This window comes from Dipodomys merriami, unplaced genomic scaffold (assembly GCF_024711535.1).
Source record: "Dipodomys merriami isolate MVZ:Mamm:240054 unplaced genomic scaffold, mDipMer1.0.p SCAF_28, whole genome shotgun sequence".
NCBI lineage: Eukaryota > Metazoa > Chordata > Mammalia > Rodentia > Heteromyidae > Dipodomys > Dipodomys merriami.
Window position 1 is genome coordinate 19,610,938 of NW_027204270.1, and position 27,679 is coordinate 19,638,616.

The following is a 27,679-nucleotide window of genomic DNA, read 5'->3' on the forward strand; positions in this document are numbered from 1 at the left end:
CCACCAGTATCTTCTGTGTTTAGACACCTTCTATAAAAGGTAACAACTCAGCCAGGGCTTCGCCACCTCCAGGGAGCCATCCTGGACTCCCGCTGCCAACGGACACTGATTTCAGAGTCTCTTTTCTGTTCTTCTGGTCTGATTTCTATTTTCATACATGTACCAAGGAAGCCTCTGGTCTATTCAAAGGTGTCTCCTTCAGGCCAGGGGTCTTTTCTGAACTCTCCTTGGAGTTTTATTGCTTTTGGAGTTTTGATACAGGGTCTCACTAGGCAGCCCTGGCTGGCCTCAAGCTCTCAATCCTCCTGCCTCAGCCTCCTGAGTACTGGGATTCCAGGTGTGGCCACCTTACTGGGCTTTGAACCATTCTTGTGTCCCTGTGTGCTGTGGGCCCTGTGGCTGCTTGTGTGAGTAAAATCACTCCTGAGCCCCTGCTGGCCGGTGGGCTGTTGCCTCTTCCCGAGATTTGGCTCAGCTCTTCCTCTCCCTGTGCCTCAGTTTCTCTGCCTGTGATTCTGCTTCTATCAAACCTGAGGGCAGTGCTGGGATCTCCAGACAGTAGCCACCGTAGGGGCTGTGTTGGGGGGTGGGGTGGGAGCCGACAAGCCAGGAGCTCCTCCAGGAGGCCCCAGTTTGTCCCTCAGCTCGTCCTCTAGGGCTTTGGCCCTGCTGGACTGAGGGAGACTGGCCTGGGGATTGTGCATGACAGATGCACTGCAGAGGCGAGATGGGAAGGCTGGAGCCCAGTTCACAGGGTGAGATGGCTTAATGATGAAGCGGAGGCCCTAGAGAGCCCAGGAACTCGGGGGAGGGGAGGAGAGAGGAGAAATCAAGGTCCAGGCTTGGGAGGTGGCTGGAGGTTTGTTTATTGATTCTCAGGATTGGCTGTGGAGGGTCCCAGTGTGCATCAGAGCTGCATTTTCTGGGGAAAGAGGGGACACCATGAGCTCTGGGACGTGTCACTTCTCGGGTAGGGAGGCAGCACAGGGCCCTGAAGGACAGGCCTAGTTGTCCCGGACGGGACTCATCCTGGGCCTGGCGGGAAAGCCCCAGCCCAGGGCACCCCTGCCTTTGCCCGCTGAGGCCTGCTCCAGGAGGCTGAATGACTGACTTCCTCCCGGGAAGGAAGGCCTGCAGGAGCAATGGAGGAGGGGTGAGATGGGCGGGCTGGGGAGCAGGGAGGGGTGCAGGGACGCCCACCTGGTTGATCCAGTCGATGTAGGCCGACACGCGGGTAAAGACCGTGGGCTTCTTGCGTGTGTTGCAGCTCTTGGCAGAGCCGAAGCTGACGATGCCGCGAACCTCCCACGCCCCGTTCTCTGCCTGGCAGTTCAGTGGGCCGCCTGAGTCCCCCTGCACCCGAAGAAACAGACATCAGCTCTGGGCCACCCCCAGAGGTCCGCCGAGAGGCCGGGGTGGGCCCTCGGCCTCCGTTCCCCCTGCGCTAGCCATGGTGAGGGCCGCAGAGTACATTGGGCCACTTTGCTCTCTTTGGGGAGGCTGTGGGCTGTAGGCTAGTTCTTGGTTTGCTGTGTGATCTTGAGATGATCCAGCCATCTCTGTGCCTGGGTTTCCCCAGAGAAGCAAGGAAGCTAGAATAGGGAGAAGGAAAGGAAGGGTGTGTGTGTGTGTGTGTGTGTGTGTGTGTGTGTGTGTGTGTGTGTGTGTGTGTGTGTGTGTGTGTGTGTGTGTGTGTGTGTGTGTGTGTGTGTGTGTGTGTGTGTGTGTGTGTGTGTGGCCAGTCCTGGGGCTTGAACTCAGAACCTGGGTGCTATCCCTGAGCTCTTTTGCTCAAGGCTAGCGCTCTACCACTTGAGCCACACCTCCATTTCTAGCTTTTTTTTTTTTTTTTTTTTGGTAGTACATTGGAGATAAGAGTCCCATGGACTTTCCTGCCCGGTCTGGCCTTGAACCGTGATCCTTAGATCTCAGCTCTTGAGTAGCTAGGTGTGAGCTTGTGTTCAACGTTTTGTTCTTGTTGCATCCCGAGTCCCTGGCTGCAGGGAGCAGCTGACAGCCTGCAGTGGGGGAGCTCTTCTCGGCCTCTGTGCAGATGTGATGAGCCTCATTCAACCCTGGTGGTAGTCCTGGGAAGTGGTTATTATGGTTCCATTGCATTGCTGGGAAAACTGAGGCTTGGGAGCTTGTGCAGCCCGCCCAAGGTTATAGAGTACAATGCTCTGTCCCCAGGCCTTGAACTCTGCATATCATGTTCCCATCACCCGCTGTGGGGAGGGCAGTCAGGGAGTGGCTGATACTCCCCGTGCCGCAGCCCACCCAGGGCAGTCGGCCTCTATCACACCCAGGCCGGGCCCCATGCACCCCAACACTCACGTTGCAGGCAGAGATGACACCATCACCGCCCGCACACACCATGGTCCTCTTCACCTGGAAGCCCCACCAGTCCAACCGGGAGCATGTGGCATGGTCCACAATGGGCTGCAGGCCCTGCTGCAGTTGGTCAGCGATGGGGCCATTGGCTGCAGGGAGAACGGCAGTGAGGGGGGAGCCGGGCCGGGCCCCACCTGGCCCAGGCCTGGAGGAGAAGATGCCTGGATGGAACAGGACACAGGTGGGCCCTGCCTGCACCTCCCGGTGGGGAGCCCTGATTCTTTGCCTATTTGTTTATTTGTGCTGGTTCTGGGGTTTGAACTTAGGGCCTGGGTGCTGTCCTTGAGCTGGTTTTGTTCAAGACTAGCGCTCTTATCATTTGGAGCCACAGCTCCACTTCTGGCTTTCTGGTGGCTAATTGGAGATTAGAGTCTTATGGGCTTTCCAGCCTGGGCTGGCTTTGAACCTTGATCCTCAGATTTCAGCCTCCTGAGTAGCTAGGATGACAGGTGTGAGCCACTGGTACCCAGCTATGAGTTTTTTTGTTTTTAATATATGAAAAGGTGCAGGCAGAATGGGGGAGAGGTGGGCAAATGTGGTACTGTGGTGTTGACTGTATGACATGAAAACGTTTCCTCCAGGAAGTCTCTGGAGATTTCCTCTGGGCGCACACGTGTGTGTAGGCACCTTCGTGTAAGTGTGTGATCCCACGTGCGTGCACATTTGTATGTGTTACTCACTCCAAAGGAGGCCCCAGCCGGTGACGTAGCAGGGATAATCCTTAGGCAACAGGGACCCCTCCTCGGGCAGGCAGGCCACCTGGATGGTGTCGCTCAGCTCCACAGGCTCTGCCAGCTTGATGAGGGCAATGTCGTTGCTGGAATTCAGAGCGGAGGCTGAGTGAGTGGGAGGCTGAGGGAGCAGGCACGTGGGTTCTGGCCCCTCCTGCCATTGCTAGGAGGCTCAGGCTGGGGGCCAGGGTCAGGTGGGTGGTTAGGGATCCTCTGTAAACATTCTGACTTCTAGCTGCCTATGGAGACCAAGGGGTGGGAGGAGGAACGAGCCAGCCGCTTCTCACCAGCTCGTCCACCCTCCTAGAACTGGCTTCTCTGCCCCAGAGTGGGCTACATATCTGTCAGAAAAAGAAGCCCCGATGAGTTGGAAATCACTGCCACAGAGGAATGCCTGCAGATGCATTTTGTTTTTTTGTCAGTCATGAGGCTTGAACTCTGGGCCTGGGCACTGTCCCTCAGCTCTTCAGCTCAATGCTAGTGCTCTGCCACCTGAACCACAGAGCCACTTATGGTCTTCTGAGTGGTTTATTGGAGATAAAAGTCCCACGGACTTTCCTGTCTGGGCTGGCTTTGAACCTCAATCCTCAGATCTCAGCTTCCTGAGTAGCTAGGATTACAGGCATGAACCACTGGCGCCCCGCAAAAGTTTTTCTTTGTCTTTTGTTGGTAATGGGGCTGGAAGGCTTCAGGCAGGACAGCACGACAGCCCTAGGATCACTGTTCCTTTGGGGGACCCTTGGCCAATGGTGGGAACCTGGGGAGATGCACCTCCCCTTAGCCTTTGCTGTTATGAGTCATCTCTTTGGATGCTAGGTAGGAAGGCCCCGCCCACGACCCCACCCACAGGCACAAGGCCCCGCCCACCACCGCTGCCCACCCACAGCTGCAGATGGCCACGCCCACTCCACTGGCTCCGCCCAGGGCCCACTTGGCCCCGCCCATGGCCCACCCCTTGGGTGTTACTCACCGCACCAGGAGTGAGTTCCACTTCTCGTGGACGTAGATGGTGTCCACCTCCGCGATCACAGAGCCCTCCTCGTCCTCCACCGTCAGGTCGTTCTTCCCCAGGGCCACACGGTAGGTCAGGGACTTGCTGGGTGGAGAAGGGAGCGGGGTCAAGCGGGGCCTGAGCCCCTGCCCGCTGCAGGTTAGTGGGGCTCCAGGCTCTGGGCCTGGGCGAGTGCCAGTGCCCGGGGCCCGGCCCAGGACCAGGGCCCGGCCCAGGACTTGGATCCACGGTCTTGGCTTGAGCTGTGGCCTGGCTGCACATCCGGGCAGCCTTGAGACTCGGCCTCCTCAGCGGGGTGACCCAGGGCCCTTCCCCCAGGGCTGCAGTGGGGGGAACAAACAAAGCATTGTGGAAAAAGTCACCTGACTCTCCCTGCTTCCATCACTCCCCCCTCCCCCACCCCATTAGAATTTTTTGACTTCTTTTGTTTGGGTTGTGTTGGGGTCTTAAGTTTGCAAGGTAGGTGCTGTACCCCTTGAACCATTCCCCCAGTCCTTTTTGCTCTGGTTATCATTTTTTTTGGTATGTGTGAGTGCCAGTACTGAGGCTTGAATTCGGGGTAGGGTGCTCTCCCTTAGGTTTTTTTGCTTAAGATGGGTGCTCTGTACTTGAGCCACAGCTCCACTTCTGGCTTTTGGGTGAATCATTGGAGAGAGGGCTGGCTTTGAACCTTGGTCTTCAGATCTCAGCCTCCTGAGTAGCTAGGGTTACAGGCTAGCCACTGGCGCCCCGCACGGACTGTTCTAATTTATGCCTTTACGTGTCTATTGTTGCACCAAGTGTGGTAGATGTCTCTGCCCCAGGGTGATGGTGGGTCCTGTGGGACCCCAGCCTGCTCACTTGATGCAGTGGGCCGCGGTGAGGACGTAGCTGCTGGCGATCAGCGTCCCGCCACACGTGTGCCTCCACGTGTCATCCTTCAGGTACTGCAGAGAGATCTGCCAGAGGGAGCAGGAGGGCCCCCTGTCAGCCCCCAACGGGTCCCCCGGCCCTCCCCGCATCCCTCCCCGCTGCCTGAAGAGTGCTCACCTGCCACGGCCAGCTGTGAGGGACCGCATCGTCTCCCCCCACCACCCGTGCGGACAAGTTGGGCGGGAAGCTGGGCACTCCGCAGCTGGCAGCTGGAGACACAGAGGGAAGTGTGCAGGGGAGGGGCAGGGAGGGACAGAGGGGGCAGAGGGTGGGAGCATGGACTGAGTGCCTGGGCAGACAGGAGGGGCTCAGATTTGGCCCTGTGATGTTGGGCTCAGTACAGATAGAAGGAAACAGGCCCAGGGCTGCCTATGCAGATGTCCTGGTGCACTGTCCAGCTGCCTGTTTCAGGATACAGCCGAGTGGGGGTTGGGCAATGGATGTGAATGTCTGAGCTCCCCCCAGCTAGGAAGTGTGTGGAGTGATCAGGAGTGTGTACTTGGCAGTGAGACAGATTGGGGCTCATATTCTGCCTCTCTCATTAGTGCTGGGCCTCCCTGAGCCTCCTCTGGGGGTGTGGAGACGGGAAGAGACCCTGTATTTCAAGGGATCAGCTCCCATGTCTACAGCTGAGCATGCAGTAACCATGCACTAAATAGCAACTACTATTATGCTGTTGCTGCTGACTGAGACACTATCTTCAGTACTGGGGCTTGAACTCAGTGCCTTATGCTTGTTAAGCATTCTACCATTTCAGCCATATCCCTAATCTTTTTGGCTTTAATTGATTTCTGGTGAGTCGATTAACTTTTTGCCTAGTACTGGCCTCACATCACAATCCTCTAACCTCTTCTTCTGCATGGATGGGATTACAAGTTTGGCAACTATACCTAAATTGCTGGTTGAGATGAGGTCTTGCTAAGTTTTTGCCTGGGCTGGCTTCAAACCCTTGATCCTCTCAATGAAGGAACTCTTAATCAAGTGTTCTCATTTGCCAAACAAGCCAGGGAGATCAGGAGAGGTCAGATAACTTGGCTGGGTCCAACAATAGGCAAGTGGCCTTTGTTGTTGTTGTTGTTGGTTGTGGGGCCTGAACTCTGGGCCTGGGTGCTGTCCCTCAGCTCTTCAGCTCAAGGCTAGCACTCTACCACTTGAGCCACAGCACCACTTCCGGCTTTTTCTGCTTATGTGGTGCTGAGGAATCAAAACAAGGGCCTCATGTATGCAAGGCAAGCGCTCTACCACTGAGCCACCTTCCCAGCCCTGGCAAATGACTTTTGAGCTGAGACCCTTGGGCTCCTAATCTGGGAGAATGCCACCAAATGTAGGTGATGAAAAATCCCTGAGAAGAAAGAGCTGGGAAAGGCGGGCTCTGCTGGTCCTGCAGGGAGAAACTCCTGTGCCCAACCTCCGCCTCCCCTCTGGACTATGCTGCGTGTGGCCCAGAACTCAACCTTGCGGGACTACCCGGCAGGAAGTGACTCAACTCACACACAGCTACCAGTAGTCAGACCCACAGGGGACCCCCAAAGTGCCTTTCCTGGAGAGCCAAGGGCACCCAGAGGTGCCGCTGGTCCCCACCCCCAGCTTACCACAGGCCAGGAGTGCAGCAAAGACTGTGATGGGCAGCATGGTGCAGGTGCTCAGAGGCTGCCTGTGGAGGCCGGGAAAGGGTGCTTTATAGACCTGAGGGAGGCCTGAGGGGACCTGAAGGGGGCGAGGCCCCAGGTCAAGGCCAAGACACACCCCAGAGGAACCTGTTCCAACAGGGCGCTTTCTCTGACCTTGGCTGCTGTTTGGTTTGGATGGGAGGCAAGGTTGGCTGCGAATGAGTGACAGTTGGGAGGGGCAAGGATTTTTTTTTGAGGGGTGTGGGGGGCTCTCCTGAGCTTGGGGTATGTTCCCATTTCCTCTCTCCCAGTGGGTGCTTTTGTTGTTGTTTGTTGTTGTTGTTGTTGTTTTGGTCATGGGGTTTGAACTCTGGGCCTGGGTGCTGTCCCTGGCTCTTCTGCTCAAGGCGAGCATTCTACCACTTGAACCACAGCGCCACTTCTGGTTTTCTAGTGGTTAATTGAAGATAAGAGTTTCATGGACTTTCCTGCTCCGTCTGGCTTTGAACTGCGATCTTCAGATCTCAGTCTAAGTAGCTAGGATTACAGGCGTGAGCCACCAGTGCCCGGCTTGTTGGTGTGTTTTATGCTAGCACTGGATGTAGTTCAGGACTTTATTTGCCCTGCTGTCCATGCTTCTATTTTTTTTTTTAAACCAGTGCTGGGGCTTAAACTCAGGGCCTGGGCACTGTCCTTAGGCTTCTTTTGCTCAAGGCTAGCACTCTTCCACTTGAGCCACAGCGCCACTTCTGGCTTTTTCTGTTTCTTCTGAAATCAAACCTAGGGCTTCATGCATACTAGGCAAACACTCTACCACTAAGCCACCTATCCAGCCTGACTTGTATCTATATTTTTATATGCCTGAAGTTCTTTTTTATCTTTTAAAATAAGCATGTACTATTTTTTGGTTGGTTGTGGGGCTTGAACTCAGGGCCTGAGTCCTGTGCTCTACCACTTGAGCCACAGTGCCATGTGTAGTTTTTGAAGTGGCTCATTGGAGCTAAGAGTCTCATGGGGACTTTTCTAACTGGGCTGGCTTTGAACTGTGACCCAGGGTGGGTCTGGATTGGGGTGGTGGGGCAGTGGATACTTCCCAAGCCACTGGATCTATTGGTGGACAAGCCCTACACTCCCCCCCACCCCCCTCCCCACCCTCCACCAGTCCGGAGACCAGAACAGTGAGCAGAGTTGCACACTGAGCAAGTCATGGGATTGAAATGGGGTCTGGATTCTGCCGATGTCAGTGACTGACCAGGTGGCACCCCAGACCCTGTGCTGCCTCCTTGGGCCTCAGTTTCCTCTGTGTCTGCTGAGCAAGCTGGGAAAATGAGCAGCCAGCCCAGGCAGGAAAGTCTGCGAGGCTCTTATCTCTAACCACCAGAAAAGCTGGAAGTGGAGCTGTGGCTCAAGTGGTAACGTGCCAGCCTGGAGTGAAAAAGCTCAGGGGCCTTGAGTTCAAGCCCCAGGACCAGCACAAAATATATAGCTAAAAAACAAAGCAAAAGGTCTCAAGTTTCAATCTTTCACTGGGGTCCTCAGAAGTTTCTGCATGTCAGCAAGACCCTGTTGTACGTTGCACACTGATGTGTTCACACCAGCACTACATGCACACATACAGCCATGGATGTACTGGGTGCAGGGCCAGGTGACACGGTCTTTTCTGGGTAGTACTGGGGTTTGAGCTCAGACTTGGAACGTTCTAGGCAGGCGCTCTACCACTTGAATCATGCTTCCAGCTTTTTTTTGCTTTTAGATTAATTTTTGAGTAGGATCTTGCTTTTTGTACAAGGTAGCCTTGGACCTGGGAACCATGATCCTACCTATATTCTCTAATGCTGAGAGGATAGACGTATGCCACCAGGCCTGGCTTGCTTGTTCAGAAGAGGTCTTTATAACTTTTTACCTGTGCTGGCCTCAAACCACCTACTACCCATTTAGTTTGGTCAGTTGTGGCACTATCCCTGAGCTTTTGTGTTCAAGGCTAGTGCTCTATCACTTTGAGCCACAGCACCACTTCCATTTTCTGATGGTTAATTGGAGATAAGAGTCTCACGGACTTTCCTGCCCAGGTTGGCTTTGAACCGCGATCCTCAGATCTCAGCTTCCCCAGTAGCTAGGATTACAGGTGTGAGCCACCAACTCCCAGCCTTACTTTTTTATTGTGTGCCAGGACTGGGGCTTGAACTCGGGACCTGGGCACTGTCCCTTAGCTTTTTTGCTCAAGACTGCTGCTCTACCACTTGAGCCACAGCTCCACTTCCAATCCTGCCTTCTGAGTGCCTGAGATTATAAGCCTGAGCCAGTGTGCCTGGAGGAAGAGAGTCACTATTGTCTGGATGCTCACAGTGGAGCATCAGGAGGGGCTCCTAGTTCCTTCTGCTTTCAGAGGTGCAGACAGCAAGACTTTAAGGCAGAAGTCTTGTTATAAGTCAAGGAGGGCCCTGTGTGGAAGACAACAATGAATAATTGTCCCAGAGAGACTCCAGCTTGGCCTTCAGTTGCTTCAGATGCTGAAGATAGGATGCTGGGGGCTTTGATGAGATGGACTAAACCCATGGTGGAGGGAAACCCAGTACCATTGCTTCCTGGCTGTGTGACCTTGTATACATAAGTTAACCTCTCTGTGCTTACACTTCTCATCTCTAGAGTGGGGATTTAAAAAATTGTCATTTGAGCTGGGAAGGTGGCTCAGTGGCAGAGCGCTTGCCTTGCATGCATGAGGCCCTGGGTTCGATTCCTCAGCACCACATAAGCAAAAAGAGAAAAGCTGGAAGTGGCGCTGTGGCTCAAATGGTAGAGTGTTAGCTTTGAGCTGAAGAGCTGAGGGACAGTGCCCATACGTAGAATTCAGGCCCCACGACCAGACCCTCCCCTAAAAAATTGTCATTGTCATTTGATTTTTTTCTTTTTGAGACAAGGTCTCCCTATGTAGCCCAGGCTGGGCTCAAATTTGAAATCCTTTCTTCCCTTCCTGAGTGCTGGGATTACAGCTGTGAATCATCATGCTCGACCTACCATCTGATTCTTTGAAGGCTTGAGCTTTGTTGACACTGTCCTCCACCAAAATATAATTAAAACTGTAATTTGAAGGCTTGAGCTTTGTTGACATGGTCCTCCACCAAAATATAATTAAAATTGTAATTTATGAGTGTATGACTATAAAGATGGAATACAACTCATTTTGGATTTCCCCCTGCTGAACTCAGGGCCTGAGCACTGTCCCTCAGCTCTTTAGCTCAAGGCTAGCACTTTGCCACTTGAGCCATAGCACCACTTCTGGTTTTTTCTGCTTATGTGGTGATTAGGAATTGAACCCAGGGCCTCATGCATGCAAGGCAAGCACTCTACCACTGAGCCACCTTCCTAGCCCCCGCCCCTTGCTGATTTTAAAGGAAGAACAACACTTCCATGGATCCCTCAAGGTGGCATGGGCCTTCAGGAGCACACAGGGACTTCAGCATGTCCTCCTGAGTGAGGCATCTGTGGTGGAATGGCTGAGATTCTGAGTGGTTCTGGGGGTCTGGGCCTTGGAAGGGCAGCTGGGCAGGGGTGGTTGTTGTCTCTGACTGTTGCCATACTCTCCTTTTCCTCCCTTCCCCCCCCCCCCCGCTGTGCTTATGCACGGCGCCCCTGGTCAGGGGTCATCATTCCCAGTGTCCACACTGTGATGCCCACCAGGCTGGCTGACTTGTCTGCTGGCTGGAGAAGTTGGAGGAGGAGCTCTGAGTGGCTTTCCTGTGATTGGAGAAGGTGGGGGTGTGGAGCTGATTAAAATGTACATATTTAAAGATGTCATCATTGTACTTGCCTGATTGTGAGGGACCGCTATGAAATATATGCAAAAGAAAGAGTAATTAATTCGCTCGTTTTCCCCATACTCCCTCAGCCCTACTATAGTGCAGACTCAGTGCTAGGACCGGGCCAGATGACCCCAGGGAGCTCCCTGCCATCACCCTGATGGTCCAGGGCTGGAGCTCTGCCTGAGGTGAGTCATTCTGGGTGGGAGCTGGTGGGCTGGGGCTTGCAAGGCCCCTTCTCTACAGATCCTGTCCAGAAGGAGCAGAGGGCTTGAGGGAGATGCTGACAGGCTCTCTACCTCCCCTGGCACAACCCTGGGTTTCACAGGCCTGGTGGGCTGCTCAGGAGGCGGCGGTGCTGGAAAAGCACCAGAGGGACGTGTGGGAGGCCAGGCTGGGTGTGTGTGGGGGTGGGGGGCAGACAAGGCCCTGGGAATGGGGCGAGCCTGGGAAAGGAGCAGGTGCCACTGACAGAGGTTGAAATTTTCTTGGCTTTGGGGCCAGGACTCGAGTGGCAGCTGTTGCTCTTGGATGAGGGTCATGGCTGAAATGTTAAGAGCATGTGGGACCCCCTCGGGGGTGAGTTGAGGGGCTGCCAGGCTTCCCTTAAATCCCACGGGAGCATGGGATGAGAGCCCTGAGCACACAGGGGCCTTCCTCCTGACCCCTCCCTCCCACTGCAGGACTCCGGTACACTGAACGGCCATGGCTAACCTACAATCTTGTGTTGGTGGTGACAGCTTCTCAGGCATCTAGAACATATAGGGTTTGTGGACCCCGGAAATATACCTCCAGAAGCTGAGAGCAAGGCCAAGGAGCAAGGGACATCTGGACTTTTGCAGTATCAACCGTGACAGCCAGGGGGCAGTAATGCCAAGTCTAATGAGAAAGTCCTGTGTTTACCCTGACCCTTTGGGCTGTGCTAGAGGCACAGGGCTGGGGAGATGAAGGTCCTGGTTCTCCCTGGGGGTGAGCAGGAGGGAGATGAGGACACCAGGTGGCGCTGTGTTCAGAACCACAGGAGCAGCTGCTGGTCCCAGCCCTGCCCTCCCCAGGGGGTGCTCTGGCCTGCTCAGGATGGCAGGTGGCACATCAATTCATAATTCAAGCCAACGGGTTTTCCTTTTGCAGCCCAGTCCAGCCTAGAATCAGAGCTCCTCCAGCATGGACTGCAGTGGTGCACTACAATCCTTGGCCACAGGGTGGTGGGCCCAGCTGTGACTGGGAGGGCTGGCTGCATCCACTGGCTCTGCTGTCCTGTGACCCTTCAGAGACTTAGGCCTCCTAGATTATTTTGTGATACTGGGGTTTGAAGTCTGGGTCTTCTGTTTGCTAGATGCTCTGACATTTAAGCCATGAGCCAGCCCTTTTTGACTTACTGAGTAGGGTCTGGCTTCTTTGCCCTAGCCTGCTTAGACCACGGTCCTATTTATGATCCAGTAGAGCAGGGATGACGGGTGGGCCCCAGCTGCACCCTGGTTTATTGGCTAAGAAACAGAACTTTTGCCAGGGCTGGCCTTGAACTTAGATCCCCCTGATCTCAGCCTCTCAAGTAGTTAAAATGACAGGCATGAGCCGCCATATCTAGCTCAGGCCTCCCAGCGAGTTCTTATTTGTAAAACAAAATAGCACACTCCCTTTGAGGGCTGGCTTGAGGACCAAGTAAACGCTCAGATTAATGTCTGGTGGCACCATGTGGGCATCAAAGGGCAATTTCCCCCTTAGGAAGTGTCCCCGAGGCCTCTGGCATGGGTGCCCAGACTCCAGGCGCCCCGTCCCTGTCCCCTCATTTCCAGCTCCTCCCCTCCCCAGGAACCGTCAAGAACCACACACACACATAGGAATATACAATTTTATCTCATTTTAGTTAAAAAAAATAATCGTACCACCAAATGAAGAAGTATCTTTTTTTGTTTTTGTGTTTTAGGGGAGAGGGGCAGGGGTGGTGAGAAGGGAGGAAAGAGAAAATGCAAGACAAGCCCAAAGAAAATCTTATATTCATCTGTATAAACACATCCTCTAAGGCCAATGTGGCGGCGCCCAAGGCCGCCACGCTGGCTCAGCCCCTCCCACCCTCTCACTTCGACGCCAAAAAAATAAAAGCTCTGCCGGCCACGGCAGCGGCGCGGTGGGGGCTCTCGGGACAGCGTAGTAAAATAAAGAGTTATCCAATTCCAAAGGCAGGGACACAGTCAGGAGACACACAGAAAGTTGCATAACTCTGGCCCGTTCACTTGGGGGCGGGGGTCACAGCTTCACAACACAGCAACAGGCAACACGGACACACGCGAGCGAGCATGGGGGGGCCAGCCCCCAGCAGGTGACGGGCACGGGGTCCCCATGCTTCCTAGAAGGGTGGGCACAACACAGCATGGACAGGGGCCAGGTGCGAACAGACTCGCTGTCAAAGCACTTCCTGGACACATCGGGGGAGTCAAGGCAGAGAGCTGGGCTCTTCTCCCGGTGAAGGATTGATTCCTCTCCCACCCTGCCCTCCCCAGCCGCTGCCCCTGCCGGGAACCCCAGGGCAGCCCAGTAGAGTGGGCCCGAGAGGTAGATTGGCATGGTAGCCCCCTACCCTGCCTGGCAGAGGCCGCTCCCATTCCATCCGAGAGAGAGGGGGCAGAGCTGGAGGCCAAGGTCCTGGGGGACCCCCCCCCATCTCCCACAGTCCCTTAGGTCCTGCTCTCTGCTGGCGCCCCTGTCTCCTCAGTTCCAGGGCAGGTTGGCCCGCTGGGTAAGGGCCGGTGGAGGGGCTGGGGAGGGGGGGTGCGAGCACACAGGACACAGGAATGGAATGGCGGGAGCTGGACTGGGGCAGGCAGCAGGGCGGCGGGTGTGAGCCGCAGGGGTGGCTGCAGGGCCTGCGCTGGTGGCTGAGGTGGCTGCGGGAGGGGCGGTGAGGGCCCGGGCCACTCCTGAGACCCTTCGCAAAGCTTCCGATCACACACACGATTTAGGATTTTAGTTGTGGTTCTGTCAGATGGGCAGCCAGGACTCCAGCTCGGCCTCGGCCTGCCCCTGTGACACACCAGGCAGGGCGGGGCAGGGCCGCCGGGCCTCCCTACTTGAAGGTGGACTGCAGCTCCCGGAAGGCTGCTTTCCTCTGCTTCATCTCCTCCGCCTGCTTCTTCCGTTCCTCCTGTTCCGCCTTGATCTCCTCCTCGAAGCGGCTGGACACATTGATGGCCTGTACCTAGGCCACGGGGGCGCAGGGTTAGGCTTGCAAGGGCCTCCACACTGCCCGCCGGGACTTTGATCTGGGATCGCCCCTGGCCCAGTCTTTAGCCTTGTCCCATCTGACTACACACACAGCTCTGGCTTCCACCAGGTCAGTCTGGGGGTGGAACACTGCATTCACCTCTCTGAGCCTCAGTTTCTCTACTCACAACCCGTGCTTGATAACTCTGGCCTTACAGGTTCTTATACGGGATTGAAAAACAAAATTCACAGCTGGGCACTGGTGGCTCACGCCTGTTAATCCTAGCTTCTCAGGAGGCTGAGACTGGAGGATGTGGTCTGAGGCCAGCCAGAGCAGAAAGCCTGTGAGACTCTATTTTCAGTTAATCAGCAAAATGTCAAGCAGGAGGGATGGCTCAAGTGAAGAGCTCCAGCCCAGAAAGCAAGCTGAATGAGAGAACAAAGCTCTGAGTTCAAGCCCCAGAAACAAACAAAAAATCCAACAAAAGAAGACAAAACAAAGATGGAATTCATATTTGGTGTAGAAAAGGGCCCCATAATAGAATGACTGATGCTGTCTGATTTCCTGCCCTCCAGTGGAGCCTGGAATGTTCCAGAGGGAGGTGAGGGAGGCCTTAAGAAGGAAGGCTTGGGTGAACGGGGTGGGCAGGGCCCAGGCTACCAGTCCAGACTTGCCCAGCCCCTGGTTCCTCACCTTGGCTTCGAAGAAGTTCTTGGCTCCCTTAACTCCCTCGGTGGAGACGTCGATCTCGGAGAGGCGGGCCAGCACGTGCAGCCCGCTGTCTTCCTGCAGCTCCCCAGCTGCCGCCTTGCGGAAGATCAAGAGGAACTACAAGGGGACAGGTGGGGTGTCAGTCACAGAACACACCGGGCCTGGACTCAGGCCTGCCCTGGAGAGGGAGGCCTGCTCACACCAGGACCAGGAGCCAGAGGCTGGGCTGTGGCCCCTCCCTGCCCCTCCCTCTCTGAGCCTCTTATTTGCCCCTCTGCATGATGGGAAGCTGGGCCCCTCATCTCTTGTCTGCTCAGGACCCTGCTTTACGCACTCCTGTGTCTATCCACACCCAGAATCATCCAGCTGATGCTGCGGCTTGAATCAGGGCTTCACACTTTCACTAGGCATTTTTTACTCAAGGCTGGTGCTTTACCACTTCAGCATCTCCACTTTGAGCTTTTTTTTGGCCAATCCTAGGACTTGACCTCAGAGCCTGGGCACTGTCCTAAGCTTCTTTTTGCTCAAGGCTAGAGCTCTACCCCTTGAGCCACAGCACCACTTCCGGATTTTTCTGTTCATATGGCACTGAGGACTCGAACGAGGGCTTCTGCACGCTAGGTAAGCACTCTAGCACCCAGCCACATTCCCAGCTCCACCACTTTGAGCTTTTTTGCTGATTCATTAAAGATGAGTCACTGGGACTTTCCTGCCTAGGCTGGCTTGGCACCATCTCCCTGGGATCTCAGCATCCTGAGTAGCTGGGCTTATAGGGGGGAGCACATTTATCCCTGTCTCCCACTGGGCCCTGAAAGGGACTGCACACCTATCTTATGGGAACGAGGAAGGCCCAGAGACAGTAGAAGACTTGCCTGGACTCCCAGTGCCCCAAGGATTTGAACCTGTGTTCTGGACTCTGGACCATCCCCCTGGGTTGACGTCCTCCCTCCCCAGAGGCCTCCAGTTTTCCCAGTGGCCCTTACCACCTCCTTCCCCCCCCCCCCCCCCCCCCGCCTCCTTTGGCCTCCTGCTAGTTCGCCCATGCTCAGGGGCTTCTAAGAACCCGCCCCCTGTGCCGGGGGTCTGGCACCACCGCTGCCAGATGGGCTCAATGAAGAACAGGCTGACCTGAACCCCAGTGTTGTGATGGCACCCTCTCTAGGGTCCCCCTAGAAGCACAGGGTCTTTCTCTGTACCCCCAGGGTTGGACAGTGTACAGATGTCACTCAATGTATGCTTACTACACAGCACAGGAGATACCCTCGGGGCCTCAGGCAGCCCGGGTGGGGGTAGGGCTCACCTCCCGGAAGCTGAGCTTACTGTCGAAGTCCTCATCCACCTCCTTGATCATGTTCTTCAGGCCAAGGTGGGTCTGGGGGGCCCCCAGCTTCTCCATCATGAGCTTCAGTTCCATGAGGTCAATGAAGCCGTCCCGCCCAGCATCGTACCTGCGAACACAGCTTCGTAAGGACACCCCGGCACAGCCCAGATCTGGACCAGTGAGGCCTTCATCCGGCATGGAGCGAGGATTCCCCCAGGCCGGCCGGGGCTCTCTCTGGCCAGGCCCAGCACCTCCCCTGGCCTCTGAGCTATCAGGCACGCCAGACACGTCTAACACTGAGTGGAACCCTCAAGCCCCCCCAAATGCGACCTCTCTTTTTGTGAGGGGAGGAGGGGGAGGGAGTGGGGGATGGCTGAGCAGCCTGGTTGTACAAGGACGCCATAAGGAGTCTACTCCCCCTCCAGCTTTTCTCCAACAGTAGGGCAGAGACAGACAGGGTGTGGCAGGGTCTCCAGTCCCTCACCTCCTCCTGAAGGGTGACCGTGGCCAGGGGCAGCCGCCAGCCTGTGCGCTGCCTGGGTGGAGCCGGTGGAGTGGGCATTATCAGGCTAAGCAAACACCTGCCTGCCCTCCTCCTGGGACAGCTGGAGGAGGGGGCGGGGAGAGTGGCTTTTCAGTGCCTAACAAAGCCCCGCATGGGTCTGAAGCCTCCAGCTGGCTGGGTGACAGCAAAGCGACAGGGAGGGGCTGAGTCCTAGCGTGTGAACACACACTTCATTCCGGCTCCACCTCTGGACTCCTGAGGACGTCCCTTGGCCTTTCCCTACTTATACCAGCTGTGTACCGCTCTGGACAGCTAGTAGTAGTCACTTCCTGAAGTCTGTCTTCGTATCATGATCTTATTTTACAACAGAGGTACAGAGAGGTAGAGTGACTGGCCAAAGGTCATACAGCAGTAAGGAAGTTGCTAGGCTTCTCCCCTAGTTCCGTGGAGCTCCTAAGCGTTCTCAGTTGCTCGGGACCCTACCCCATGTCCAGGGGCTGCCTTTCTACACAGATGGTGTCTGCCTGCAGCTGAGGAAGCATGTGTGCCGGGGGTTATAAATAGTTCACTCACAAGTGAGTCAGTGGTTGGGGTGATGGCGCACAGGAAGGATGGGGCTCGGGGGCCTGGAAGGAACACAGGGTCCCCTGACCTTCTTCTCGTCTGGGGTGATGGACTGTGTGTGGCAGATAGGAGAGGGCCTGAGGGCGGCGGGCGGGGCAGGAGGAGGGGCCTGAGGAGCAACTGCCTGCAACTTGGGGGGAGGGGGGAGAAGAGGGGCAGAATCTGCAGAGGTCCAGTGGGCCCCTCAGAGAGCTGGCCTTCCACTCCATGGCTGGGCTCTAATGAAGCTCAGTGAATATGTTGGGGTTCTGGGATCCGCATCAAAGCACTGACTATGTGTGTGTTGGTTCTGGAACTTGAACTCAGGGCCTGGGCACTGTCCTTTTTTCAATCAAGGCTGGTGCTCTAGTACTTGAGCCACAGTTCCACTTCTAGCTTTTTGGTGGTTAACTTGGAGTTGTCTACGGGGCTGGCTTCCAACCTAGATCTTTCGATCTCAGCCTCCTGGGTAGTTAGGATGACAGGCCTGAGTAACCAGTGCCCTGCAGTGTGGTGGTTTGTAAGGAGGGGGTGTGTCCTCCGGGGCTGCATGTCCCCTCCCTCCCCCCCACGTGCTATTGGTATCTGGTGGGCAGTGGGCAGGACAGCTGCTAAGTGCCCTACAGTCTATGGCACGGTCCCCACCACCAAGACCATCCAGCCCTAAATGTCGCTGAGGTTGAGGCTGAGGAGCCCTGAGGCGGCGGGTGCCAACATGGGTGGAGTCACCGTGAGAACTGGGCTCACACACACCTACACCCAGCAGAGGCATCAGGGAGCTTGCCCCATACAGCAGCCACCATCACCCTAGTGAGATTTAGCCAGGGTGGAGGTCCTTCTCTCTATGACTCCGGGGGTCATCCTGGGAGGTCAGGATGGAGGAAGAGGAGACTGCATAGCAAAGAGCAACTGGCCAGGACACAGAGGGCCAGACACTGACCCTGGCCCTGGGAGTGTGAATTTCTCCTAAAGCCAGGCAAGTGCAGATAAAGTGTTTGAATTTGGATGGAAGTCTGGGCTCTGGATTCTCAGGCGCTGCCAACCTCCGGGCGCTGGCTGGGCTGCGGCTTAGACCGCTGTCTGTCTCAATCAAAGACTAATCAATTGCCAGGGATGCATCCGGGCAGGCTCCAGCCCCAGGGGGACAATGCAGGGGCTGCCGCAGCATCAAGCAGTCAGTGGCCAAGGTGAGGCCACGTGGGCTGGGAGAAGCCGGCTGTGGGGAGGGGGGCCTGGAGGTAGCTGTTCCAGGGGTACAGCTCTGCAGCTCTGCATGTGGCCTGTGGCTGAGGCCCACAGGTCTAGGCTCACTCACCCAGCACAGCCTCAATGTGTGTAGTCACACTAACTCTGCTAGACTGACATGGGCTCAAACCCTAGCTCAGGCACCTGCTGGCTGAGTGACCCCACTTGAGTCTCTGACTCCCACCCCCTGCCCTGAGACTTGATTTACCCATCTCTGCCAATAGTCCTTTGACTTGGCTAAGAAACGGGGCAAGGATCAAACACAGGGTCTCAGAGCAGGGCCTAATCTCCACTAAGCCCCCCCCCCCATGCTACTTGTAGCAGGGATGGCCAGTCACCTTAGGGTGCCATGGCTTAGGCCTGTAATCCCAGTTACTCAGGAAGCTGAGATCTGAGGATGCTGATTCCAAGCCAGCCCAGGAAAAAAAAAAAGGGCAGAAGTGGAGGTGCTGTTCAAGTGGTAGAGTGAGCAAAAGAGCTAAGCAAGAGCACGCGGCCCCGAGTTCCAGGCCAGTACCAGCACACAGTATACGCGTGCACCCAGTGACCAGTATCGTTGCTGGTGCTGCCTGCCTGTAGACGATTAAAGAAAGCGAGATTCTGGATACAGAACAGCTCGCGCGTAGCAGGTGCTCCAAACCTGCTGATTTCAGTGCAACACTGGCGGGTACTTGATGAACTTTTTATGAACATCGCTATGATACTGGGAATGATGAAAACCAGCTGAGCCCCTCCTAGGGCTCCAGTCTGGGTGGGTGGGGCTCATGGAGGACGAGACTGGGGAACGGGGTGGACAAGGTGACCCGGGGACCCCCTGCCCCCCACAGCCCCTGTCAGCCCTCCCCAAGCACCCAGCAACATAGAGGGTGGAATGACAGAGCGTGTGCCCCTCTGGCTGGCAAGGAGGTGACAAGGGGCCGCCAAGGAGCCAGCAGAGAATGAAGTTCTTGGGTGGGAGGAGATGGAGCGTCTCTGGCTGGAAGCTCTCGGCTGGAACATCGGTGGTGCAGGTCAGGTCATATGACCCACATACAGTCTGGCTATGTACTTCCTATTACAGAGGGAAATTGGGGCCCAGAGAGGGCAGTGAGCAGCCCAGGGTCACACAGCAGGTGGGTTTCATGATTCTTCCTAGTTCCTCAGGGTCCCACATTCTCAATCTTACACGGCCTCTGGGGCTGGGCTGAGAGCCCTACCTGGAAAGGCCAGTGGCACCCAGAGCACGGCACAAAGCCTGGGGGCTCAGCAGTTCTCTCAGCACTGGGGCTGGCAGGGAGCCCGCATTCCTGTGTGCTCTCCCTGAATGGCTCTCACCAGGGAGGGCTAGGCAGCTGCTGCCCCGGATGCTGGTGACAGAAACCCCTTCCCTTCCCCCTCACAAGTGGCACACCCGGCTGCCATCCAGGCAGACACCATCCTCTGGGTTGACCCAGCTGCCTGCTCCCCCCGGTCCCCCCAGATCTGACAACTGGAAGCTCCCACGTGGGAGTGGCTGGTCGCATGGCATGCAGTACTGGTGCCTGGCTGTGCACCTCAGCTCACCCCCTTCCACACGATTACCAGACCAGTTACTCTTTGCTGAGCAGTTACTATGTGCCAGGCACTATGCCAAGTGTCTGAAGAACTCTATGAAGCAGGCGTAGACACCCCATTCAGCAGACCAGGAGGCTGAGGCTCAGAGAGGAAGAGCAGGGGTGACAAGGGGCAGCAGGGGCCCCATCCAGGCCTCATCAAAAGCACTGCTACAAGCCAGGCACTGGTGGCTCACACCTGTAATCCCAGCTACTCAGGAGGCTGAGATCTGAGGATAGTGGTTCAAAGCCACCCTGGGCAGGGAAGTTCATGAGACTCTTATCTCCAATAAGCTACTCAGAAAAGGTTGGAAGTGGCGTTGTGACTGAAGTGGTGGAATGCTAGCCTTGAGTTCAAAGAGGCTCAGCGATAGTGCCCAGGCCCTGAGTTCAAACCAGAAAAAAAAAAAAAAAAAAAAAAAAAAAAAAAGCACTGCTACAGATGTGCTGTGACCCTCCTAGGACAGGAGCGTCCTTCTTCCCTCCCCTCAGTGGTCCCGTCTGGCTTTGGGCTATCGATTACTGCAGGCATCTCCCACTCCCGCTGGGCTGTGCAGGGTGAGGGCAGAATGATCTCAGGGTGTCCCTCCTGACCCAGGACTCTTGGGGGTGTAGGGCCTCATGAGGACAGATGTGGGATGGGACACCAGGCCCACCTGGCTTTGGACTCAGCACTGAATTGTGATCATTATTATCTACCTTTAGGATTATCAGAGCAAGTGCAAGTGCTAGACTGGAGGTGTGGCTCAGTGGTAGAGCACCAGTCATAAGCAAGAAAGCCATAGAAAGCCTGAGGCCCTGAGTTCAAACCATGGTACTGGTACACACACACACACACACACACACACACACACACACACACACACACACACACACACACACACACACACACACACACACACACACACACACACACACACACACACACACACACACACACACACACACACACACACACACACACACACACACTGGAAGCTTGGCTCAAGTGGGAGAGAGCCAGCCGAGTGAAAATGTGGAGCAGGAGTACAAGGGCCTAACTTAAAGCCCTGGTATTGGCACAAACAAACAAGAGTGTGATTATGGATACAAATTGGCTAGCACACAGTAGGTACTTAAAGTCTCGTAATCCAATGACAATGACAGCGCATCTCCCACTGGTTCTCTCCTAGCCTATGCTCAGAGTCTCTACTTTATGTCCCAAGAAATGGGAAGACAGGTTGCTCATAGCAGGAAAGTTCTAGATGATAATACCTTGCTAGCTGTCCTGCCAGCGTGGTCCTGACGCTCAGAAGGAGGGATGTGAAGCGGGATGATGATTCCTACACTCTTCTGCCACCCCTCCTCATGCCCACATGGCTTCCTCCAGCCCTGTCTGTGGGATTTGATCTTGATTTCAATCTGACCACAATCTGCTGCTGTGTGTCTGGAACTAGAGTGGAGGGGCTGGGGCAGAGAAGCAGTGGGGAGTACTCATGCCCCGCCTCGACTTCCCAGGATCAAGTGGGAGCTTTGGTTGACAGCAAGTTCCTGGGCGCTCACCCTACCATGGCGCCTGGAGCTGGCGTCCCGCTGGCTCCTCACCTCTGCTTTCCTCCCTGCCTGCTTGAATAATCACTCTGGTTAGGAGACTGATTATAAAGAGTATTTCTTGAGTGCCTAATAAAAACCCAGTGTTTATTAATTACTTAGTCCAGACTCCATTCATCTAGTGATTCCTGAGCTGCTCCTGATGAAGTCACCTGCCTAAGGTCACCCTCTGGCAAGTGACAGGGGAGCTGTGGGCTCGCACACCTGGGCAGCCTGTTGAAATGCAGATTATGACCTGCCAGCTCCAGGGTGGGGCATGAGCCTCCTCATTTCCATCTGGCTTCTGCAGCTGCTAGTCCACTCATCCGAGCTGAGGGGACAGGGGGTCTGGAGTCTGACAGACCTGGCTGAGATCTGGGTTCAAGTCCTACCGTTGCCCTTCACAGCTGCTGAGCAGGGAGGGAGAATGAGCCCACATAGGTTATACAGTGACTCGACCTCACTACTCTTCCAGGCCAGCCCTGACTGGCCCCAAGGCAGCAGGTCCAGGGGCCTGGATTTTTCCAGCTGATGGCAGGCCCAGGCCTTGGCCCCAGAAACTAGAGGAGAAGACAAGGCAGGGAGGACCAGGAAAATCAAGAGGAACCAAAAGTTGGGAGGAGAGGTGACTCAGAGGCAGAGGGGGAAGTAGGAGGAATGGACATAGATCTAGGGCCTCCCAGGGGGGCGGGAGATGCTTTCCCCCAACCCTATGGGAAAGCCAGGCTGCTGCAGGACCCAACCACTGGGCCTCCACAGACTGCTTTCCCTTGGGACTCTGAGCAGCCCTTTTACACCCCAACAGAGCGAGAGTCCCCTCTAGGCCTTCTCACTCTACCATTGCCCTCAGCACCTGCTGTAACTGTGGACAAGTGACTCAGTCTCTTCCAGCCTCAGTTTCACCATCTGTGCTGCTGTGAGTATTGAACTTGAACCCTGAGTTATTTGGCCATGTCCCTCTGGGAGTAGCTGGACCTTGAGGTTCTATTTAAGAAGAGCAGAGTGAAGGCAAGGGTGGGGGTGGCTGTGGGGAGCACATTTCCCCTTCATGTGGGCTCATCAGAGACCCTACCACACCATGGGTCTCAGAGATTTAGCCTCTGGAAGGCAGGAGAAACAGAGAGGTGGAGGGGGGAGAGGGAGAGAGCGTGGGAGCGTGTGTGAAACTGGGGCATGAACTCAGGGCCTCATGCTCTCCCTCAGCCTTATCACTCAAGGCTGACACTCTACCACTTGAGCTACAGCTCCTCTTCCTGCTTTTTGCTACTTAACTGGAGATAAGCATCTCAGGATTTTTATGCCTGGGCTGGTTTTGAACCACAGTTCTCAGATCTGAGCCCTGTGAGTAGTTAGAATTACAGGTGTGCGCCATTGGTGCCTGGCTCAGGAGCACTGTTTTGGAATCTCTGAACTTGCTCAGATCTGTATGTATAAATGTGTATATATGCACACATGAACAGACATGTTTTTCAAGACTACAGGCCAACACTGATAGGCTCTAGTCCTCAATGCTTTGCACAATGAATCCCCTGTACTTTACAGGTCCTATAACTCCAGGGGAAACTGAGGCTTGGAAGTACCTGGACAGTATCTTGTCCAGAAAGACTCAGTTGGGTGGGAGCTGAAAGGTGCTGGAGTTGCAGTTTTATGTCACTCCAAGCTTTTGTTTGCTTGTCCTTGTTTTCCCGCCACCTGCCTTCAGTGTAATTAAGTGATAATGAATGTTTCTCTATTTTTGTTATTTATCAGAGCCATATGTAGCTGTCAATCAGTGCCTGATGGAGGCAGGCTGGGTCCATCATTCCAGCCCCAAAACAAAGGGTTGTTGCCAGCCTGGCAGCTCCTTCCTGGGTAGATGTAGGCTGGTATGTGCTACTGCAGGGTCAGCCCCGAGGACCACCAATACAACATGGCATTTGCAAATGTGAAGATGGAGACAGTAACTTAGCAAGAGCTCATCATCTTGCTCCAGGGTGAGGAGGCTGAAATCGAAGATGGGAGGGCTAAAGCCAGCCTGGGCAGGAAAGCCCAAGAAATTCTAATCTCCCATTAACTATCAGGAAGCCAGAAGTGAAAGTGTGGCTCAAGTGATAGGGTGCTACCCTTCAGGAAGAGCTGAGAGACAGTGCCCAGGCCCTGAGTTCAATCCCCAGTATTGGCACACAAAAAAAGGAAGGTTGCTGGGCACCGGTGGCCCACACCTATAATCCTAGCTACTAAGGAGGCTGAGATTTGAAGATCTCGGTTCAAAGCCTGCCCAGGCAGGAAAGTCCAGGAAACTCTTATCTCCAATAAACCACCAGAAAACCGGAAGTGGCACAGTAGCTCAAGTGGTAGAGCACTAGCCTTGAGCTGAAGAGCTGAGGGACAGCGCTCAGGCGAAGAGTTGAAGGCCACGACCGACCAAAAAAAAAAAAAAAAAAAAGGGAGGTTGAAGTGACATTCCCAGGGCACATGCCTGGGATTTGAACCCAGTACTGCTAACTTCAAACTTAACCACTGAGGGGGGGAGAGGAGCAGGGAGGGGAGAGGAGCAGGGAGGGGAGAGGAGGGAAGAGAAGCCTCAGGAGCTTAAGAAGAAAAGCGCTGGCAAGAAGATAAGGAAAGACTGTCTGTTTCACACAAGGGGTTATGAGACAAGGTAGGAAGGAGGCTGGGGCAGGGCCCCGAGGTTCAGTAGGACAATAACTAGGGCACTTTCCTCTGATTCCACAGCAGGCTCACTGTGACATGGCTTCCTGACCTTTCCAGCAGGTCTCGCCAGTCCTGGGGCTGGCATCCCCAAGGCACTCTAGGGCTGTTCCATGCCCCCTAGCCCTGGAGGATTTTAAAAACAGCCCTGGATGGATGGGCAGAAAGCAGGAAGGAGAAGAGTGGGGGATTAGAGGTAACAGATGCCCTGTGACCACACCAGGCAGACTAAGTTTAGGCCTAAGGAGGCAATGCCTCTTTGTGCCCAATGCTGGATCAGAACTCAACATGTCTGAGAAGCAGAAGCCACTATCCCTACTTTGCAGACCAGGAGGCTCTGGTTTGGATGATGAAGCCTCCCTGTGGTCCTGAGCAAGTCCTCAATTTCCTTTTCTGTAAAATGGGCAGATGGGCTGGAGTCTCTCCAGGGAGGAACCTGCACTGCTGGATTTGCCATAGCAAATCGAGTGGGTGGATCAGAAGCCTCTGGAAGGCAGTTCTGATATCCACTGGGGCTCAAGATTCCTCAGAAATAAGCAAGTCACAGCCAAAGGGTGAGGGGGTCTTTGCACATCACCACACATAGCCTGATCCTTTTGCAAATGGGGAGACAGAGGCCTGGGGACAGCAAGCAAGGTAAGGAGGGAAGCCCAGCTTCCTAGCTCAGTATCCCAGGAGAAGCCAACTCCGGTCTGCCTGTATGTTTGCCTGTGTTTCCTGCTCCAGGCTTAGAGCAAGGCCCTGGCTGCAATCCCTAGGTCCTGCTGGGGCCCAGGAGGCTGCAACCCACTGGCATAGTAGCAGTGAAACAAGGGTTTTGTGCTCCACAAGGGCTGGTTGTTGGCCGTTCACAGTCAGGACTCAGCTGGGCTGGGTCCGGTACGTACAGTGAAGCCTTGTTTCCTTGAATACAAAATCGGTCAGCTTTCCATCCTGGCCAGGCCCCTCAGCGGGTGGCACTTCCTTCCATACAAGTCCAGTTTCCTGGCTACTTCCTGCTCCCTAAGACCTCCTAACACCCCAAGAAGCAGCGCTGGTGCCAAGAGGTAGCATGTGGGGCTCAGCAAACTCTGTCTCCAGCAAAGTACCCCTCATCAAACGGAACCTCAAAACAGCCTTTATGAAAAGCAAGTATGCTTTGCAAACACAGCTTATAACGGCTTCTCCCCATTGCTGCCCTCAGACCAAACTGCAGCCTCCCAAGCCAGCTCAATTGGGGCGTGTGGGTGTCCCCTTTTTTGGGGGGTAAGGATGCTATGGAAGCCCAGGAGAAAGCTCAGGGGAGAAGGAAAAGTGGGATGTTGGTGATGTCAGATATGGACACAGACCTCTGCATTCTTGGTAAGCCCTTACTCTTCACCTGCATAAAGGTATTGAAATAGTTACTAGCCAGAGGGGAGGGGAGCTCCGCTGGCCAGGGTCTAAGGATGCAGGAATCTGTCTTGTCTGAATGGCTGCTGGCTTCCCCCTGGGCAACTCTAAAGGAAGTCACAGCCATATGCCATCCCAGGCCTCAAGGGCATTTAGTGTCTATTTCGGAATGTGGTGGGGATAATGCTCGCTGGTTGGAAACTTTACAAAAACACCCTCCAGGACCTTGGGTCGGATGTGGGCTCTTTGGCTCTGGGTCTTCCTCCACACCCAGGTTTAGAAGGTGGAGGAGGGGGGGGGTCAAAGGAAAAAGCCTGGGCCATCCAGCCAACTAAGACTAAGAACCAAAGCCCTCTTCCCCTGTGTTGGGGCCAAATGCAGAAGCTTTGCTGATACTGGGAGAGGAAGATGTGGGAAGAACTTCCTCAGGGCTTGGACTTGTGAAACACCCCCTTCGTGAGCTTCCTGTTTGGTGTCTGGGCTGTCAGAGTGTGGTTGGTGCTGACACCCCTCAGTCTGCTCCCTGCCACCTTTGCACTGCCTGTTTAGGGTGGGCTGGACCTCTATCTGCTTCTCCATGCAAAACATAGGCTCTAGATGGTTCTACCCTCTTCTGGATGCGTCCAACCAGTCCTGGTAGGTTGTCCTCTCTTCAAGAGCCAGGGGAAAGGACAGGCAACAGGAGGAGGGTTACCAAAGAGAAGACTGTCACCCCTTACCGGCCCTGGGCACCCATGTGGCTGAGGGGAGAAGGGGCTGCCTATGTCAAGGATGGACCAAACAGAAAGTGGCATCTTTCTTCTCCAGTTCCTCCCCAGAGATAACAAGTTTTGCTTTGTGGGGATGAGTGTGGCAAGGTGGAGCCCGTCTAACCTGGTGAGGACACTGCCCAGGGAGCTATAAAGAACTGGGGCAGAAGCACCTAAGACAGGAAGGGGCCCCTGATCTGCCTGGAGTGTGTGGGGGCCACTAGTGATCCTTTATAGGGAAAGGAAGGCCCGTAGTGGGGAACACAGACTCCTGATAGAAAGCAGGGGGTCAGGGACTGCATTGCTGCTCAGTGCAGGGAGCTGGGAGGGCAAGAAAAGGAGGGGGCAGTGTGGGAGGGGGGCTGGGAGGACTAAAGTCCAGAGAGGGAGAAATATGGGGGAGACTTCATGTCTGCAGAGTGGGGGACAGGGCCTGAAGGGCTCCTCCCTAGAAAGACCTCTGGAGGGCCAAAGATTTGGGAGCTGGCTAACTGTGGGGGGGGGGGAGAAGGGGGGGAAGAGTTGTCCCCCCGACCAGTTTGCTAGTAAGTGCTAAATAAACTGTGTGTGTGTGTGTGTGTGTGTGTTCTCCTGGTGGGAACCCAGGTTGTGGGGGCTCAGAGATCAGCAGAGGAAATAAGAGGACCTCAATGAAAAGGCTGTGCCCGGCACGGGTGCAGGCAATGCGCTCCCCGATAGGAGGCTCTTGGGGCTGTCTGGCCCGCGAGCGCTGGGGTGGGTGGGGGTGGGGAACGGGGAGCAGGGGGTGGCGGGAGGAGGCCACTGGTCCCGTCTCGGGGCGCGGGGCGCGGGGCGGCGGGCCGAGCGCCCCTGACAGGGCCAGGGGGTTCTGAGCACAGACCCGGTCCCACGCCCGTGGGTGGCGGCGGCCCGCGTGGGGGGCCGTGTCGCCCCGGGGGCAGCCTCGCTCTGGGGAGGGTCCGGAGGCAGGCGCGCCGAGGGGCGCGCGGGGCCCGGCGCAGAGCCTGGCGGGGGTCCCGGGCGCGGGGGTCCCGGCGCGGGGGTCGGGGCACTCACTGCTTGAACATCTTCTCCATGTCCTTGATCTGCTTCCTGGAGAACTCCTTGAACTCGGTGTAGGGGTTGAAGACGCGGCGGCTGGGCGACTGCGGCTCGCCGATGCCTTGGTTGAGGTCGGCGCGGCGCAGCAGCTTGGCGCTCAGCTCCCCGTCCGCGCCGCCCCGCGCCTCGGCCGCCTCGGCCGCCTCCACCGCCTCGGCCGCCTCGCCCTCGGCCTCGCCCTCCATCTGCAGCCGCCGGCTCAGCTTGCTGGCCAGCTCGTCCGTGGCCATGGTGGCCGCGCGGCGCTCACTCGGCCCGGCCCTGCCTCCCGCGCGCCCGCCCGCCCGCCGGCCGCGCTCTTCCTCTTCCTGACACGCCCCGGCGTAGGCCCCGCCCTGGGGGCGGGACTCCGAGAGACCACGCCTCCACAGCCCCGCCCCGCGCGGGGGGGGCGATTCCAGGGGGGTGTTAAGCGCGTGGCGCGTCCTGCCGCTATCATCGCACCCCGCCCCCGGCTTGGGAATGGGGGAGCCCCGGAAAGGCCGCCCTCCTCCATCCCTGCTGAGCGCCGGGGAGGGGCGGGCATTTGGGGATGTGGGTTAGGGGGACTGGGGGGGGGTGGAGACACCGCCCCCTCCCCAGCCCTTTTCTCAGGGATCTCCTCG

General features: G+C 55.9%; 2 protein-coding genes across 3 annotated transcripts; both read right to left on the reverse strand.

The window, feature by feature from the left end:
- Nucleotides 1–850: 850 nt before the first annotated feature.
- Ctrc (chymotrypsin C) lies at nucleotides 851–6,680 on the reverse strand. Its single transcript, XM_070037025.1, has 8 exons — nucleotides 6,639–6,680; nucleotides 5,164–5,255; nucleotides 4,975–5,072; nucleotides 4,093–4,218; nucleotides 3,072–3,208; nucleotides 2,335–2,480; nucleotides 1,201–1,353; nucleotides 851–922 (listed from the first exon to the last, which is right to left on the reverse strand). Exons 1-8 carry the CDS (start codon nucleotides 6,676–6,678, stop codon nucleotides 908–910), a joined length of 807 nt encoding a protein of 268 aa, XP_069893126.1. The 5' UTR covers nucleotides 6,679–6,680; the 3' UTR covers nucleotides 851–907.
- Nucleotides 6,681–12,291: 5,611 nt separating this feature from the next.
- Efhd2 (EF-hand domain family member D2) lies at nucleotides 12,292–27,371 on the reverse strand. 2 transcript variants are annotated; one of them, XM_070037891.1, is made up of 4 exons: nucleotides 27,030–27,371; nucleotides 15,667–15,814; nucleotides 14,349–14,483; nucleotides 12,292–13,643 (listed from the first exon to the last, which is right to left on the reverse strand). In XM_070037891.1, the coding sequence occupies exons 1-4, from the start codon at nucleotides 27,302–27,304 to the stop codon at nucleotides 13,518–13,520; spliced, it is 684 nt and encodes a 227-aa protein (XP_069893992.1). In that variant the 5' UTR covers nucleotides 27,305–27,371; the 3' UTR covers nucleotides 12,292–13,517. The 2 variants fall into 2 exon arrangements, with proteins under 2 accessions (XP_069893992.1, XP_069893991.1); XM_070037890.1 differs by having other exon boundaries at nucleotides 12,292–13,649; nucleotides 27,030–27,367.
- Nucleotides 27,372–27,679: the final 308 nt, after the last annotated feature.

Excerpts from the sequence above, each read along its gene's own strand:
- Ctrc (XM_070037025.1), bottom strand. The coding sequence starts at position 6,678 with ATGCTGCCCATCACAGTCTTTGCTGCACTCCTGGCCTGTG. Across the intron at positions 5,256-6,638 it reads TGCTGCACTCCTGGCCTGTG|CTGCCAGCTGCGGAGTGCCC; the intron begins GTAAGCTGGGGG and ends CTGTGTCTCCAG. Across the intron at positions 4,219-4,974 it reads ACCGCGGCCCACTGCATCAA|CAAGTCCCTGACCTACCGTG; the intron begins GTGAGCAGGCTG and ends TTCTCCACCCAG.
- Efhd2 (XM_070037890.1), bottom strand. The coding sequence starts at position 27,304 with ATGGCCACGGACGAGCTGGCCAGCAAGCTGAGCCGGCGGCTGCAGATG. Across the intron at positions 15,815-27,029 it reads ATGGAGAAGATGTTCAAGCA|GTACGATGCTGGGCGGGACG; the intron begins GTGAGTGCCCCG and ends CTGTGTTCGCAG. Across the intron at positions 13,650-14,348 it reads AGAACTTCTTCGAAGCCAAG|GTACAGGCCATCAATGTGTC; the intron begins GTGAGGAACCAG and ends CCCGTGGCCTAG.